The sequence below is a fragment of the Drosophila suzukii genome, chromosome 3, assembly GCF_043229965.1.
Source record: "Drosophila suzukii chromosome 3, CBGP_Dsuzu_IsoJpt1.0, whole genome shotgun sequence".
Classification (NCBI taxonomy): Eukaryota; Metazoa; Arthropoda; class Insecta; order Diptera; family Drosophilidae; genus Drosophila; species Drosophila suzukii.
Window position 1 is genome coordinate 77,621,634 of NC_092082.1, and position 15,949 is coordinate 77,637,582.

At 46.1% G+C, this 15,949-nt stretch overlaps 6 protein-coding genes across 11 annotated transcripts; 2 read left to right on the plus strand and 4 right to left on the minus strand.

The window, feature by feature from the left end:
- Positions 1-15: 15 nt before the first annotated feature.
- GC2 (Glutamate Carrier 2) lies at positions 16-1,366 on the minus strand. The gene is made up of 3 exons (XM_017071025.4): positions 1,228-1,366; positions 1,035-1,169; positions 16-967 (listed from the first exon to the last, which is right to left on the minus strand). Exons 1-3 carry the CDS (start codon positions 1,263-1,265, stop codon positions 199-201), a joined length of 942 nt encoding a protein of 313 aa, XP_016926514.2. The 5' UTR covers positions 1,266-1,366; the 3' UTR covers positions 16-198.
- On the minus strand, positions 1,311-5,430 carry GC1 (Glutamate Carrier 1). Of its 4 annotated transcripts, none has more exons than XM_036817855.3 (6): positions 5,268-5,430; positions 4,076-4,135; positions 2,984-3,118; positions 2,308-2,793; positions 2,089-2,229; positions 1,311-2,029 (listed from the first exon to the last, which is right to left on the minus strand). In XM_036817855.3, exons 2-6 carry the CDS (start codon positions 4,132-4,134, stop codon positions 1,885-1,887), a joined length of 966 nt encoding a protein of 321 aa, XP_036673750.1. In that variant the 5' UTR covers position 4,135; positions 5,268-5,430; the 3' UTR covers positions 1,311-1,884. The 4 variants fall into 4 exon arrangements, with proteins under 4 accessions (XP_036673750.1, XP_036673752.1, XP_036673751.1 ...); XM_036817857.3 differs by lacking the exon at positions 5,268-5,430 and adding an exon at positions 5,148-5,165; XM_036817856.3 differs by lacking the exon at positions 5,268-5,430 and adding an exon at positions 4,964-5,087.
- Positions 5,431-6,067: 637 nt separating this feature from the next.
- Positions 6,068-8,850, plus strand: LOC108007368 (uncharacterized). Of its 3 annotated transcripts, none has more exons than XM_065865155.2 (5): positions 6,070-6,337; positions 6,401-6,729; positions 6,785-7,069; positions 7,241-7,988; positions 8,049-8,850. In XM_065865155.2, exons 1-5 carry the CDS (start codon positions 6,178-6,180, stop codon positions 8,105-8,107), a joined length of 1,581 nt encoding a protein of 526 aa, XP_065721227.1. In that variant the 5' UTR covers positions 6,070-6,177; the 3' UTR covers positions 8,108-8,850. The 3 variants fall into 3 exon arrangements, with proteins under 3 accessions (XP_065721226.1, XP_065721227.1, XP_016926512.3); XM_017071023.4 differs by having other exon boundaries at positions 6,072-6,337; positions 6,785-7,036; XM_065865154.2 differs by having other exon boundaries at positions 6,068-6,337; positions 6,785-7,988.
- aurA (aurora A) lies at positions 8,793-10,509 on the minus strand. Its single transcript, XM_017071024.4, has 3 exons — positions 10,247-10,509; positions 9,839-10,187; positions 8,793-9,784 (listed from the first exon to the last, which is right to left on the minus strand). Exons 1-3 carry the CDS (start codon positions 10,361-10,363, stop codon positions 8,964-8,966), a joined length of 1,287 nt encoding a protein of 428 aa, XP_016926513.4. The 5' UTR covers positions 10,364-10,509; the 3' UTR covers positions 8,793-8,963.
- Positions 10,510-10,888: 379 nt separating this feature from the next.
- LOC108007366 (zinc finger protein 25) lies at positions 10,889-12,703 on the plus strand. The gene is made up of 2 exons (XM_065865181.2): positions 10,889-11,124; positions 11,182-12,703. The coding sequence occupies exons 1-2, from the start codon at positions 10,969-10,971 to the stop codon at positions 12,640-12,642; spliced, it is 1,617 nt and encodes a 538-aa protein (XP_065721253.2). The 5' UTR covers positions 10,889-10,968; the 3' UTR covers positions 12,643-12,703.
- Positions 12,704-12,885: 182 nt separating this feature from the next.
- Positions 12,886-15,223, minus strand: LOC108007367 (major heat shock 70 kDa protein Ba-like). Its single transcript, XM_065865152.2, has one exon. The coding sequence runs from the start codon at positions 14,992-14,994 to the stop codon at positions 13,072-13,074; it is 1,923 nt and encodes a 640-aa protein (XP_065721224.2). The 5' UTR covers positions 14,995-15,223; the 3' UTR covers positions 12,886-13,071.
- Between the last annotated feature and the right edge of the window lie 726 nt (positions 15,224-15,949).

Sequence of the window (15,949 nt, forward strand, 5' to 3'; positions counted from 1 at the left end):
TAAAATGCAGTTACATATCATAGTTCATTGTTTTTTTATTGTGAACCGATCAATAACGATCAAATTGATTATTTTTTAGTTCCTAAACAGTCAATTTAAGTGAACATTTTTATCCATTATATTGAAAAATCCGGCAATTTAAAGAAAATTAATTGACTCGGATAAAATCGAAAACTTTAGGAAGGGTATTCTATGTTTTTAGACTGATTTCCTTTGCTCTATGCCCAAAATCTTCTCGCCCACGCCCAAAAAGTAAAACATCTGCGCGATACCGAATAGAGGTGCCACTACCATTATCCGACAGAGACCGCCCTTAAAGAATGCCGTAACACCCTCGCGCTTAAGGGTCTTTTGGACGCAGTCCACGATGCCATGGAACTCCTTTTCGCTATCGGCCTGCAGCCGGGTCTTGATCACATCCAGCGGTGTGACCAGGAAGGCGGCCGTCATCCCGCCAACAAGTCCGGCCATGAGGGACCAGTAGAAAACTGCTTCGCCCGAACCGTCAGACTTTCGTGGGCCTTTGTCGTTTACAATCGCCATCAGCGGGAAGTATATCATCGAGAAGGTGATGTCCCGTACCCCGGTGGCTCCAACTCCCTTGTACAGCCCCATGATGCCCCGCTCCCGCAGGAGCTTCTTGGTCAGATCCATGGCTGTAAATTGTTTTACCTCGCGTCCTTCTGCTCGGGCGGCAGAAGCCACGCGCCCGGCGTCCTGCATTTGAATCTTGAGCAGCTCCATGGGAGTGGTGACCACGATCTGGAACAGACCGGCCAGGCCGCCAGCCAAAGCTGCCCGTGGCAATGGAAGTTTGCCCTCCTCGGTGGCCAGCTGATAGCGGAAGTAATCATTGGCCGCCAATTTAATAGCCTTTTCGGGTGTGATGAGAAGGATGTTCACTGCGGAACCCTTATACATGCCAAAAAATCCCTCGCTGGCGATCGTCTTCCGGAAACAGTCGGCGCTGAGAAAAGAAAAGAAACCACCTGGCTGACGATACCACACTCCCATCCAAAAACCCACTCACTCACATGCTGGTGTACATGCGCTCGCCATTGGGACCGATTGTCTGGTTTTGCAATCGCGTCTTCACCATATCCAGTGGGTAAACGCATGTCACTCCAATAATTCCGGCAATACCGCCGTTTATGATTTTGGGTAAAACACTGCGATAGGTCCGGAAGTAAATATAGCTATGGTATTAGTAGTTTGCAAGGCGCTTACTTGAACTGGGCTGGCTTTTTTTGTTCTACCTTATCCATTATTACCGCCTTAACCAAGGTAAAACCAACTATATACCCACAAAATTTATGTTTTCATGTTATATAGTATATATTTCGTTTGTTCATTTCTGACGGTTTTCATAAAGCATACATTGCTCTAGTCATGTTTTTGGATGCTACTAAAAGTTAAACTTTCGCCTAGCAGCAAAGGAAAATGCATTACTAATACAATTTGAGGCAATTATTCATGGCTAGCGGCGGTTTCTCAGGAAACAATATTAATTAGAGAGAGTGTCCAAACACAACAGTTATAGACTATGATATAAATCAAACCATTTACATAATATTAGCGTTGATGTTGTTATATCTTATTGTCATTGGGAGCATCAGTTGTCTTCTGCCATGGTCTAAATTCATATTGTTTAATGTTGAGTAGATTAATGGGACTAAGGAAAACTTTAACAACGGCATTTGGTACTTGACTGGCTAGCGCACCGCTTGATAACTTTAGCTTACTTTAAAGACTTCACGGATTACATTCATGGACAGCTTTAACAACATTTAAACACGATATACATACACATTCAACATTCAGAGAGTAGACTTAAAATGCTTCTATCTTGTCAATCCGCCTTGGCAAACATCTATACCATTCCCCCTACTTTTTCTGAACTCCCAGCAGACCCTCGGCCACGCCCAGATAGTAGACCGTCTGAGCGATTCCGAACAGAGGAGCAATCACAATCATTCGGCACAGACCGCCCTTGAAGAAAGCGGTGGGTCCCTCGTGCTTCAGCGTCTTACTGCAGATAAAAGGGCAGTGATTAACTGGAGGATAAGTACATATGTTACTGCTACTCACGTGATGCAGTCGGATATGCCCTTGAATTCCTTCTCGCCATCGGCCTTCTTAATCGCCTGCAGACGCGTCTTGACCACATCGAATGGATTGACCGCGAGGGCAGCGGTGGAACCTGCCGCCAAGCCCGCCAGGAAGGAGCACCTACAGAATTTAAATTTGTTATATAAAAAATTCCTTGTAATCACATCTTAAATTAGAATCCTAAAAAGGAAATCTTACCAGAACACGGCCTCGCCAGAACCGTCACTGCGCCTGGGACCCAAATCATTAAGAGTAGCGAATAGGGGGAAGTAAATGACTGAGAAGGTGACATCTCGTAATCCCGTGGCTCCGATGCCCTTGTACAGCCCAAAGATGCCCTTGTCCTTGATGAGCTGCGAGGCCAGCTGGGTGGCCGACACCTTCTCCACCGTCTTGCCGGCCAATTTGGCCGCCGCCGCCACTCGACCCGCGTCCTGCATCTGGATCTTGAGCAGCTCCATGGGCGTGGTAACGACTATCTGGAATGCACCGGCCAGGCCGCCGGCAACCATTTGGCTGGTCAGCGGAAGTTTGCCATCCTTGGTGGTCAGCTTGTGGCGGAAGTAGTCATTAGCGGTCAACTTAATGGCCTTCTCAGGAGTGATCAGCAGGATGTTCACGCCAGAGCCGCGGTACATGCCAAAGTATCCCTCGGCCTTGTACGTTTTGCGGAAGCAATCGAACCTGGAATTCGAATGGGATTACGTTACAATTAGATTTGAGATATAATACAAAATAGTTACTATAAAATTGTTTGTTAATTATAATGACTCTATCAACTATCTTAGCAAAATTTAATCTTGAATAAGGTATTTAATAATATTTTTAATATATATTTTTAAACCTTAAAATATAGAAGTTAGGCTGTACTTACATGCTGTTGTACATGCGTTCGCCATTGGGTCCAATCTGCTGGTTCTGCAGCCTCGTCTTGACCAAATCCAGCGGAAAAACACATGTCACTCCAATGATTCCAGCAATTCCACCGTTTATGATCTTCGGAAGCAGGCTGCAATAAAAATGATATCAGGGCATTTGTTGGTCGGTATCTCATTATGCTTGGCTAGTTGACAAATATTTGCACTGCGTTAACTTTGCATTTCCTTTGCATTCTCCTCGTGGCAACAACAAAATGTAAACAATTGTCTAGTTGGCTTTCAACTTGGCCCACATATACCATCACTGTTCTTATGGTGCCGCAATTGGGCTTTCAATTAAAGCAGACGAAAGGTCAAATGGGTTGGCCATTAATAAGGAAGAAATATTTGGTGATCTGCCAACAAAACACACAGTGTATACAAGTATGTTCGATCGAATATATCTAGTCTTAGCTTGGGTCTATTTTTGGTTTTGCATCTTTTTTAAAACAATAGCGAAAACAAAAACAGTGCAAAATGCAATCATATTATGTCATAGTATGGTTTTCTTTGCCTTTGAATTTGTCCTAGTTTTATTGAAACGAATGGGGGGGAAAGTGGGGTAAATGGGAAAATTTTCTGTTGGCTGAGGGCAAAACACTTCAAAATGAAATGTGTATAAATGTCTATTCAAGTGACGAGTCTTCAACGATGATAAACACAAATACAGTGGGTATTCGGTAACAAATCCCCATCTAAAATAAAATATTTTAGACAGCTCTTTAATAAATTTGTATATTATTATAAGTGGTGTAGTGCATATGTACTAATATTTTGATAAAATTTTGGTGTTAAGAAAACTAAAAATTAAAGATTTAGATATATTTTGATTTTATTTTACTTTTATTTATTTTACTCTATACTTTAAGTAGTCTAAAGTAGTATAACCAGCTTTTTACTCTTTGCTAGTAATATAATAGCTGTATAATTTTAATTTACCGATGTTGTTTTTGTTTGACCGTGAAAAAAAGCACTTTAAAACAAATATGTTTTGTTTGCCTATGAGATTATATTTCGCAGGCTAATTGAAATGTTTATTGATAACTTACGCGAATTGTTGGTGCTGTGGCTGCTGCAGCGGTGTTTTGTTGGTTTCACTGCCCGACATTCTGCGAACAACACACACTCATTAAAGATACAATGTGATATATATATATGCACATATGAAGAATTGGTGCAAACCGGTTTGTTTATAAATAATTTAAAAGATAAAAGAAATTACAAAAGATATGTTTAACAAGATATTTATCAGCAAAATATGTAAGGTTTGTAAGCAATATTTTGAATTCTCGCCACTGATATCGCAATTAAACAATAATTGTTTACAGCTATGTATGTTAAACAACTGATAATTCTGTGGGGAGTACTTAATATAGGGGTATTTATTATAGGTTGGTGATAAGCTGGGGAGTGGATCCAAAGTTTATTGACATGATCGGTAGGCCCCACGGAGATTAGCAGCATATCAATGGGTGCCATTAGGCTGCACTAGCAAATATGTGCTAAAATTGCTTTGTTAGCACAATTACGGAAAAGTGAGAATTGAAAAGGTCTATCAAACTTCGGGGGCTTAACTATGTATGTATATCTGTTGATATGCTCCACTGGCAAGGCCGAATAACGGGTTATCCCCATGCGCAGACGATAAGAACGTCTGAAACTTTTTATCTCTTCTCTGTTAAATATTTTAAGCATAAAGATATCAAAGTCTCAGTTTTAATAAAAGTAGGTGGATGGTTGGGTTAAAAACACCGCATAACTCATAAAGTGCTATAAACTTTCAATGATAAAAAGTATTATTAAACCGTTTTAGATTGCGGTCTCAAAGGTAAATGGCAGGCCAGTTATTGATTATTGCCCAAAATGGACGAGAATTCGGGTCGAGGGGCTCGACAGTTTATGGCGAGTGTTTTTTTCTTGGGGCCCGCGTGCTTTACCTTTCCGACAGGTGATACACCCCTTCGATACTAGATTATTATTATTGCTGGCGCACTTATTATTATTGGGAGCACTGGAGTGGGGGAGCACTTGGGCCGGATTTTACGTAATTTGCCGTGTTTAACACTAGGATCGAGCACCTTTATTAAATTGAATTGATTGCCGCGCTCTCTCGATACGTACATATGCGTTGCGTTCGCTTGTGTCTCTCTCGCAGTCCACTTAATGTTTAAATAAATTCCTCTGGCCCCCGGAACCCCTCTCCAAAAAAAAAAACCATCGTTCCCGCGATATTTAACTCACTTTTCACTGGTTCCTGCAAAGCTCGATTAATTGACTTGGTTACTTTAAACTTAACGGTTGCTTGGCAAGCAACACCTATTTATGTTATTTATGGGAATTAATCTAAATTAAATCTATTTATTGGTTTCTCTTCGCGCGTCGCCTAGAGGTGGAGAAACATCGATGTTAAATGTCATCGATGTTTTCAAAGCATCGGTAATCGGTAACATCGATGTATGGCACGCCAACATGGATGTTGCTCTCTCGTTCATGTTCTCTCTTTTCGGAGAGCAAGAGCAGACAAATTTTAACTCGCTTTTAACTGACACTTACGGTGGCTTACGTTTGCTTTCGTTCAAACTCAAAATTACGTCTTTTGTGAACTGCCGAGTGATACCTTTTGAAATATATCTTCGGCTCAAATCAGCTATGATATATGTGCATTGCCAAACCGAAGAGCAGCTGGGTTATCCTACTTTTTGATCTTTCATTTCAATTGTACCGCCAACTAATATTTGCGTCGAATCTTTGATATTTTAGTGAAGCAATACACAAGACCCGCATTTTCAACCGCATTGTAGAGTTCTTGATTTTAAAAAGCTTTTAAACGGCCCATTATTATTGATTTAAAACCATTTTGTTATTACATTATCTTATATCCATTAGAGAAGTATTTGCTGTGCTTTCTAAAATTAAAATAAAATGAATTATTATTATAGTACAAACTTTGAAATACTCATCCTTAGACCCAACTATTTTCAAAACAAAAGTTAAGGGTCCAAATTCCGATAGCACATTGCATCGATAGTTTCCCGCCCATCTCTAAGGAACGTCCATCTCTAACGCTCCCGCATAAGCAAAAAAAAGAAACATTCTCTTCCTGCACAAAAAGGTGTAATTTGGCAATTTACTATCTGAAAACGAGTGCAAAATGAGTTCGGCTCGTTTTGCGCGTTCCGGGCGCGTCCGCATCTGCATCCTGATGACCATGTTTATCGTGCTCATCATGATGATAGTGATCTACCAAATGTCCCAGCACCAATTGGACGAGAGCCGCGCCTTCCAAGAGGGCCTCAGTGTCCAGATGCAATGTGAGTCTATTTTTATCCCCTTGTCCCTTCAATTAAGCACACTGATTATGGGTGAATCCACAGCACTCAATGCCGAGAAACTGACTGCCGAGAAGAGGATGAGCCTGCTACGAACGGAGAAGATGAGCCTGCAGGAGAAGTACGAGGGTCAGCTGGCGGAGGCTGTGCAAAAGCAGCAGGAAACGGAGCGCGCCCTCCAAGAGAAGTTCGACGCCCAGGTGGAGAAGTACAAGCTGCTGGAGTTCAAGTACTCCGACCTGGAGGCCGAGTGCCTTAAGAGCAAGAAGAAACACATCGAGGACACGAACGCATTCGACCAAAAGCTGCAAAAGGTGCTGGCCGATTTGCACAAGGACAAGGCCAGCAAGGAGCACGAGGTGGCCGCCTGGAAGGTAATATTTTTTATTGGCTGCTTTAGAACATCCCAGTTACCTGTTTGTTCTCCAGGAAAAGCTGGACAAACAACAGCGCGAAGGAGAGCACAAGATCCACGCGCTGGAGGCCACAATCGCAGAGTTTAAGACCAACTGCAACTATGTGCCCAAGGTTCAGCCCGCCGAGGCGCCGGCCCATGACCACCAGCAGCAGCTGAACAAGCCCGCCGAGCAGATGCCCACCACGCACCACTCCAATCCCGCCCAGCTGGCGCACAGCATTGAAAAGCCGCGCAACGAGAAGTCCTTCGATGCCCAAGTGCAAGTGAGTGACGGCCTCTACAGGATCGGCGGCGGGGTAAATCTGCTAGCTACTAACCCAAACCAAAACCAAACAACCGCTGCTACTAACGCCACAATTAAGAGTAATGGTGACGGAACCCAGGAGCAGCCACAGCAGCTGCCTCTCCTGCCCTTCGCCGTGCGCAACAACCACAGCCTCATACTAAACTCTGTTGAAAACTTTCAGATTGTGCCCAAATCGCTCAATGAGAAGCAGCAGCAGGAGGAGCCTCAGCTGTCCGGCGGTCCTGTTTCCCCGCTGAGCGCTCCCCGCAAGAGCAGCACACAGGCCTCCGTAAGCGGGCCGGTCGCCAAGAAAGCCGGCAACGCTCCGGACGCATCGTTGGCTCCAAAGGTGAGCAGCAGCAGCGGTCTTCCACCTCTCGCAGTTCCGCCAGCCAAACCGGATCGCAAACTTCCCGAAAACGTTGCTCCCATCCCCGAAAACTTTGAGGACAAGGTAGACACCAAGGGCGAAGGTGTCGATGTTGACACCGCCGCCGAGGAGCTGCCCAAGAACGAGAACAACAATCGTTACGCAAACGCCGTAAATGATCTGGAGAGCAACAAGAATCTTGGTGTGGCACCCAAACCTCTCGAGGATTCCGGAGCCCACGAGGTCAAAGACGCGTTAAACGAGCCCAGCTTTAATTTGCCAGCAGCGGCTGGAGCCGGCCAGAACTTCTTTGATGGCGAATTGCCGGCTCCTGGTCCCGGGCCCGTACCCGATGAGCCGGCCAAGCAGATGGCCGAGGCAGCCGGTGCTGGCGGCGGTGGTGAAGGTGACGATGACGACGATGTGGGAGATGTGGCCGTTAAGCAGCCACAGCATCTACTCGATTCAGACAATCTTAACAACGAAATCGTGGCTGACCAGGGCAAGGAATTTGCCGAAGGTATCCATCTGGAGGATGGCATGGACGAAGACCAAGATGGTGAGTACTAAAACTGTTATAAAATGGGACATATATCTTACACTTTGACTGCAATTTCAGAGGATGACTACTCCAATGTTGGGGCGCGCAAGAAGGGAGACGAGGTTATTAGACATTAAGTAACAGAATTTTCTATTAATATTGAGCGGCATGTGTGCAAAGGCTTAGAAACCCCTTTATATTAAAGCCGTGCTCAGAAATCCATAGATTTTAGGGATCTGAAAGATGATTTAGAATTCAGCGAACCAATCAATGAATTTGTATAATAATTGAAGATTATAAATCGAAATCTATCCTGGATTGAGCACGCCCTAAGCTACCTAGTTTGTAAGTAAATTTCAACGTAATGACTACCATCATTTCGTTAATAGCAAATGAAAAAGAAAACATGAAAACTCGCAGAAATACAATACTCTTATATGGAAATGAGATTAAAGGCAGCGCCAGTTCATTGTATGAACTGCAATTGATTTAAAGTTAAGACTGGTTTGGTTCAGCTTTGCAAAATATTGGTCGCAAAAGTGGCAAAACTTGTTTCCGTTGCTAAATCCTAAACCTTTCATTCGTAATTTCGCCAATCTCAAAAATATACTCTTGCTCTTTCCATCTGCGTACAATATTTCCTTGTACTTGGTTTTCTGTGATAAAAATAACTCGCTTCACTGCATTTGGGCAATGCTGCCTGTGTTTTTGTCGCTGCCACAAGATTTTGCATTCGCATTTGAATTCCGTCAACTCATTTCGCTAGAGATTAGGTATAGCCACATAAGATAGGATTGTACACACCGACACACTCGCCTAGCATTCGAAAAAACACACACAAACTTTATTGATAATAATAAACTTAATTCATAAATGTTAATTTCTCGAATCGGGCTAAATGAAAATTTAAGATGCCATAATTAAATTACGCGGCGAGTCTTAACTAAAACTGTAAATTAAAAGGAAATAACTCAAAATGAAATATGGATGGGTTCACTGCGTGTGCGCCAGGATCCATGGGTGCACCATAACCTGATCCAGCGGCAGGCGGTGCTGCGGATTTAGGACCAGCAGCTTAGAAATGAGGTGAGCGGCTGCCTTGGAGATGTGCTCCGGCAGCTTGTAGTCAACCTTGAGGATCTTCTTGTAAGTCTCGTCGTAGACCTTCGAGTAGAAGGGAGCGTGGCCAACCAACAGCTCGAAACAGAGCACACCCAGGCTCCAGAGATCCACGTTTTTGGTGTGCGGCTTGCCCTGGACCATCTCCGGCGGCAGGTAATCCACCGTGCCGCACAGCGTCATGCGCATAGAATTGGGTTCGTGCACGGACCAGCCGAAGTCGGCGATCTTCAAGACTCCCTTGTGACCAAGCAGCAAGTTCTCCGGCTTGATATCCCTGTGGATGATGTCCCGCTCGTGTAGATAAAGCAGTGCGGAGCACAGTGCCTGAATGTAGGTGGCCGACTGGCGCTCATCGAACCGCTTCAGCGGCTGTGCCTGCAGAGCATTGAATAGCGTTCCTTGTGGGGCATACTCCAAGATTAGATATATGCGTACATCGTCGTGAAAATAGGCGTACAAACGGAGGATATGTGGATGGCGCAGGTGCGACTGTATCTCGATCTCACGACGCACCTGGTGTTCTACATTGGACTCGCCAATCTGGCGCTTGAACAGCACTTTGAGGGCCACCACGAACTGGGATTCCTTTTCGCGCGCCAAGTAAACGTTGCCAAACTTGCCGCGTCCCAGCAGACGGCCAATGTCAAAGTTGTTGAGCTCCCAGGTTTTCTTGGGTTTCTGCGGCTGGGCATCTGCAGGAGATTACAGTGGAGTTGGTGATTTGAATGGATATATGTAGTACCCACCAGACTTGGGTTTATCTTTGTCAGTGGTGCTGCCAGAGCTGCTGGACGCTGCAGCACCAGATTCTGTAGAGGATTCTGCGCCTGAGGCAGGGGACTTCTGTTTGGGTGCGATTTCCGGCTTCTTGATAGGTGCCACTGGAGCGGGAGCCACAAACTCGGATGTGGTCTTCTTCACGGGCGGTAACAGTGGCTTCTGGAACTTGCTTCCAACGGCGGGTACAACGGAATTGGAGGCTCCTAGACCTGGTTTAGTGGGCGGCGGTCGCATGGCAGTCATGGCATTCCTGATCACAGCGCCAGAAGATCCTGGTAAGGGTTTGGCGGCTGGTGCCACGTTTTCACTGGCGGACTGTTTTAAGGTAGGGGTTGTAGGGATTTCAGGTAGTTTCTAGAGAGATCTTTACTCACCTTCTTTCCCAACAGCAAGTTTTTCTTCTGCATGTTGAGGAGGGCGGCTGGTATTTCCGGCTTTCTGGCCGGAGCATTTTCCTTGGGACGCAGAACATGGTCGGACGGATGGGACATGACGACACAAGCTTTGGACAACTAACAGGTTGGAATTTTGGTCAAAAAACAAAGGTAAAATAAAGCTATTGGGTAAAACAATCACGATTCCTCGGGTCCTGTGAAAATAAAATGCCGTTCGTTTGAATTGTGAAGCGGGCGTATGCGTGATCGGGTGAATGGCAAAAGTGCGATAGTATCGGCTAGTGGATGGACCTCGTGACTTTCTAGTGTTGCACAGCAGTCACAGTATTGTAATTATTTAGAAATTCATTTTTTGAAGCAATACTCTCAGTAAATATTCGGAATTTGATGTTTGGGGTTTTCAATCTGAACTATAAATATTTTAAATATTTATGTCCACATTCGAAAATCTTGACCTTAGTTTATAAGCCCTATTATATTTGCTACTAAATAATTAATAAATTAATAATGTACAAATTAATTTGTTCAAATTCAAGAATGGAATAGTTTTAAATATTAGTAATTTTTAAATATCCCTCGCATAAACGAAATCGGTGACTATGAGCGGGAACAGCTGTGATTTAACTTCCATCTCTATTAACCAGCTGTTATAAACAACATTTTTGATGGATTTTATTTGTTTAACGACATGAATAAAAATTATGGAGACTACGGAGATTCACATTAATATAAACTCCCAGACGTGCCGCGTCTGCCTGGAGACCCACGATACCAATCTATGCCTCCACGATGAGATCGAGTACAACGACCTGAACATGGAGCTCTGGCAGCTCTTGGAATCCGTCTCCAGAATTAAGGTATGATCTATGTCAATATCGTCATTGGTTCCAATATTATTATTGTTCTTATATTAGTACCAATGGACGGATCCGAATCTGCCCATGCAGCTGTGCCAAAATTGCACACGCCGCCTGATCAGTACATATGAGTTCATCCTGGAGGTGGAGAGCGCTCAGGAGACTTTGCAAAACCTTCACCTGCAGCAGGAGGTGACTGCCAAGCAGGAGGAAGCCCATGTGGAGGTAGTGGAACTAATTGGCCAGGAGAATGTAGTTAAAATGGAAGAATTTCTGCCTGCCTCTTACGAAGAGGACCAGGTGGAACTCGAGGAGTTGGGAGACCAGGACACTTCTGCAGTATTCAATTTAGAGGCGGAAGGTGAGGCTTTTTACGCCGACGAGGATCGAGAAGAGGATATAGAGGATTCTGCTCAGCTGCATTTATCGCCAGAGGAGCCAGAAATCAAAGAACTATCCCATCCGCGACCTTCCCAGCTGGGCAGCCGTCTTACCCACTCGGACAACTTCATTTACAAGTGCGCCGTCTGTCCGCGAGTCTTTGCCAAGAGCGAATCCCTGTCCCGGCATTTTTCGCACGCCCACCAGCTGACGGCGGACGTAGCCGCTTTGAATCTGGCCAACGAGAGCAGCGGCACTGGTCTGCTGACCTGTAAGCACTGTCCGCGGTCATTCAAGCGCCAGGACACCCTACGACGTCACATGCAGGCATTCCATCCGCACGCAGCGGCCTTGGAAACGGACGAAACGTCGGATAACTCAGCCCGCAAGCGTATCACCAAGCGGCGAGATTGTCCATATTGTGGCTTAAGCTTTCCCGTGACCACCCTTACCATCCACATTCGCCGACATACCGGCGACAACCCTTACAAATGCAGCCAGTGCGAGAAGGCATTCCCGCGCAGTCAGGATTTAAGTCTGCACATGCGTCAACACACCGGAGAGCGTCCCAGCGAGTGCAAGATCTGCTTCAAGAAGTTTATTTCGCAAAACAAGCTGGCGCGGCACATGCGACTGCATACGGGCCAGCGGCCCTACTCCTGCGACATGTGCAGCAAGAGCTTTGTGCAATCCAACGACCTGAAGATCCATAAGCGGCGGCACACTGGCGAGCGACCGTATCAGTGTGGAGTGTGCGGGGAGAGCTTTGTCTGCGGTTCGCATCTGAATACCCACCGTAACCGAAAAGGTCATCAGGAGGCGGTTATTTCGGGCATGGGAGCCGAGGGCGACCTTTCTGCGGATCCCTATGTGAACGCAAGGGTCAACAAGCGACGAGCGGAGGACATTGAGCGCATGCGCCTGAAACGACTTCCCGGCGAGAAAGAGCAGCAGCCAGAGGCAGTGCTTCCCAGCCCGGAGTTGCCTGTCATGGCCTACAGATGCGGAGTTTGCGAACAGAGCTTCAAGAGCGGAGCCCTACTGACTATCCATCGCAATAAAATGAGCCATTACGAAATTGGGAGGGTCTACGCTGACCCCTTTGGGGAAAAGCAGAAAAAGCTAGAAGCTCAATAGGAAACATATACTAAGGAAACCAAGCTCTCGAAGCTCATTTTACTTTGCTCTTAAGTTTATTAAAATGGGCTTTGATAAAAATGTGGAAATAAAATAAATAATACAACCTCTTAATGAGAGAGGTCCATTTTACTTTCAATATCTCAGACAAACAGGATATTTTTGGTGGTACTACCGAAATTTTCATTTTTTCCATTAGACATGGGGAGAGTGGTTCATGTACAAAATAAAATACATGTTTAATTCTTTAAATAAATTATTTATTTGTCGTAATGCTAAAACCATTTGTTGCTAACTTAAGACTGGGGTGATTGGGTAATACTATGGCATATATCTAGAATATCGAAACAAAATATTCTTATCAGTCTCAAAAACTTAAAATAAACTGAGAATTAGCCCATTGATGAACAACAACTAGTATTTTTGGCTTTAGTCAACCTCCTCGACCGTGGGTCCCGAGTAGCCGCCGAATCCTCCGGCCTGCTGGCCGCAGTTGGCTTCTGGACCAGCTGCTCCCGCTCCCTGCTGGTGCATTTTGGTCATAATGGGAGAGCAGTGGCGGGTGAGCTCCTCCAGCTTGTGGTCGAACTCCTCCTTCTCGGCAGTGGTGTTGTTGTCCAGCCACCGAATTGTGTCGTTGCACTTATCCAGAACGGAGGTCTTGTCGGCTTCTTCCAGTTTGCCTGCGGGAGCCTGTTCCACGGACTGTTTCACATTGAAGACGTAGCTCTCCAGTGCATTTCTAGAGGCTATGCGCTGGCGGTGCTTCTCGTCCTCGTCGGCGTACTTCTCGGCCTCGTTCACCATGCGGTCAATCTCGGCCTGCGAGAGGCGTCCCTTGTCGTTCTTGATCGTGATGTTCTTGGCCTTGCCCGTGCTCATCTCCTTGGCGGTGACGTTCAGGATTCCGTTGGCGTCCAAGTCGAAGGTGACCTCTATCTGAGGTACACCTCTTGGCGCAGGAGGAATGCCAGACAGATCAAATGTGCCCAGTGCGTTGTTGTCCTTGGTCATCGCTCGTTCACCCTCGTACACCTGGATGGATACTCCGGGCTGGTTGTCAGAGTACGTTGAGAATGTCTTGGTCTGCTTGCACGGGATGCGACAGTTGCGTTCGATCAGCTTGGTCATCACCCCGCCAGCGGTCTCGATTCCGAGTGAAAGCGGGGCCACGTCCACCAGCAGCACGTCCTGGATCTTGCCGCTCTGGTCTCCGCTGAGGATTGCGGCCTGGACCGCCGCTCCGTAGGCCACCGCCTCGTCAGGGTTGATGGAGAGGTTGAGGCTCTTGCCGTGGAAGAACTGCTGCAGCAGGCTCTGCACCTTTGGAATCCGGGTGGATCCGCCAACGAGCACGATGTCGTGGATCTGGCCCTTGTCCATCCTGGCGTCGGTGAGGGCCTTCTCCACGGGCTGCAGGGTGTTGCGGAAGAGGTCTGCGCATAGCTCCTCGAACCTGGCGCGGCTCACCTTGGTGTAGAAGTCGTGTCCTTCGAACAGTGCATCGATCTCGATGGTGGCCTCAGTGCTAGAAGAGAGCGTCCGCTTAGCCCGCTCGGCAGCAGTCCTGAGGCGTCGCAGAGCGCGGGGGTTGGAGCGCAGGTCCTTCTTGTACTTGCGTTTGAACTCATCCGCCAGGTGTGTTACCAGGCGATTGTCGAAGTCCTCGCCGCCCAGGTGGGTGTCTCCTGCGGTGGAGCGCACCTCGAAAAGCGATCCCTCGTCGATGGTCAGGATGGAGACGTCGAAGGTGCCACCACCCAGGTCAAAGATAAGTACGTTGCGCTCTCCCTTGAGGTTCTTGTCCAGCCCGTAGGCCAGAGCCGCCGCCGTGGGCTCGTTGATGATGCGGAGCACGTTCAGTCCGGCAATGTGACCAGCATCCTTGGTGGCCTGGCGCTGGGAGTCGTTGAAGTAGGCGGGCACCGTGATGACCGCGTCCGTGACGCTCTCGCCCAGATACGCCTCCGCCGTCTCCTTCATCTTGGTCAGCACCATCGAGCTGATCTCCTCGGGGGCGAACCGCTTGGCCTCACCCTTGAACTCCACCCCGATCTTGGGCTTACCGCCGTCGCTGACCACCTTGAAGGGCCAGTGCTTCATGTCCTCCGCGATCTTGGGGTCGTCATACTTGCGTCCGATGAGGCGCTTGGCGTCGAAGACTGTGTTCCTGGGGTTCATGGCCACCTGGTTCTTGGCGGCATCGCCGATGAGGCGCTCAGAGTCTGTGAAGGCCACGTAGGACGGGGTGGTGCGGTTGCCCTGGTCGTTGGCGATGATCTCCACCTTGCCATGTTGGTAGACACCGACGCAGGAGTACGTGGTGCCCAGATCGATTCCAATAGCTGGCATGTTGTGTGTTTGTGGTTGCTCCTTACTTGGAAGTGGATATTTGTGTGCTTTCAGCTTTCCTTCTTGTCTTTAGTGATATATTCTTGATTGTAGGGTTGGTAGTTATATTACTTAAATATTATTAGCTTGCACTTTGTTGCAGATTATTAGCTTGTTCAGCTGCGCTTGTTTTGTTTGCTTAGCTTTTGCTTAGCGATGTTTTCAGTTTGCTTGTTTGAATTGATATGAGGCTAAGAGAGCCGAGCGGCTCTATTTATACTCAGGCGCTCTTTTCGCGAACATTCGATACCTACTCTCTCGAAACGCCGAGAAAGGTTCGCCTTTGTTGGTGCGCCTGAGCGAGATGGCAGATAGCAGAGTCGAAAAATAAAAAGAGAGTGTTTGTAACGGTTGTTTCGAAATTTCTCGACTTTTCTCAGGGGCACGGCAAACAAAAAAAACCTACCTCAACAAATGGTTTTCTTTTGAAAGTTCTGGAAAATTCGAACCGCTTTTCTATTTGTTTATATAGAAGACAGCGTACTTTTTATAAGGAAATTTAAATATAGCGCCTTGCTTTATTTAACTTGAAAGCCTCCCACTAGACAATTCAATGGTTTGCAACATTTCATTCATGGCAACGTACTCTCATTGCACTCCCACAAAACCTTAATTACAGATTTTGTTTGAAATGGTCACTTCCCAAATGATTGTATCTGTTTCGCCTACAGTTTTAAAGTTCAAGCTTAAAGAACAATTTTAATGAATTTAATTAAAACCAAATGTAAACCCAATTCTACGCTCACAATTTCCAATATTCTACTACGCCAAAAATGTTGTATAAATAAAATGAAAGTTGAAATGCTAATTTGTGGATGCCATTTAACTGATGGAAAAAAAAACTTTTATTTTATTGAAATATTTCTTACTTAAAAATAGTAAAATACTTATTATTATTTGCTTTTAAACGTCAATC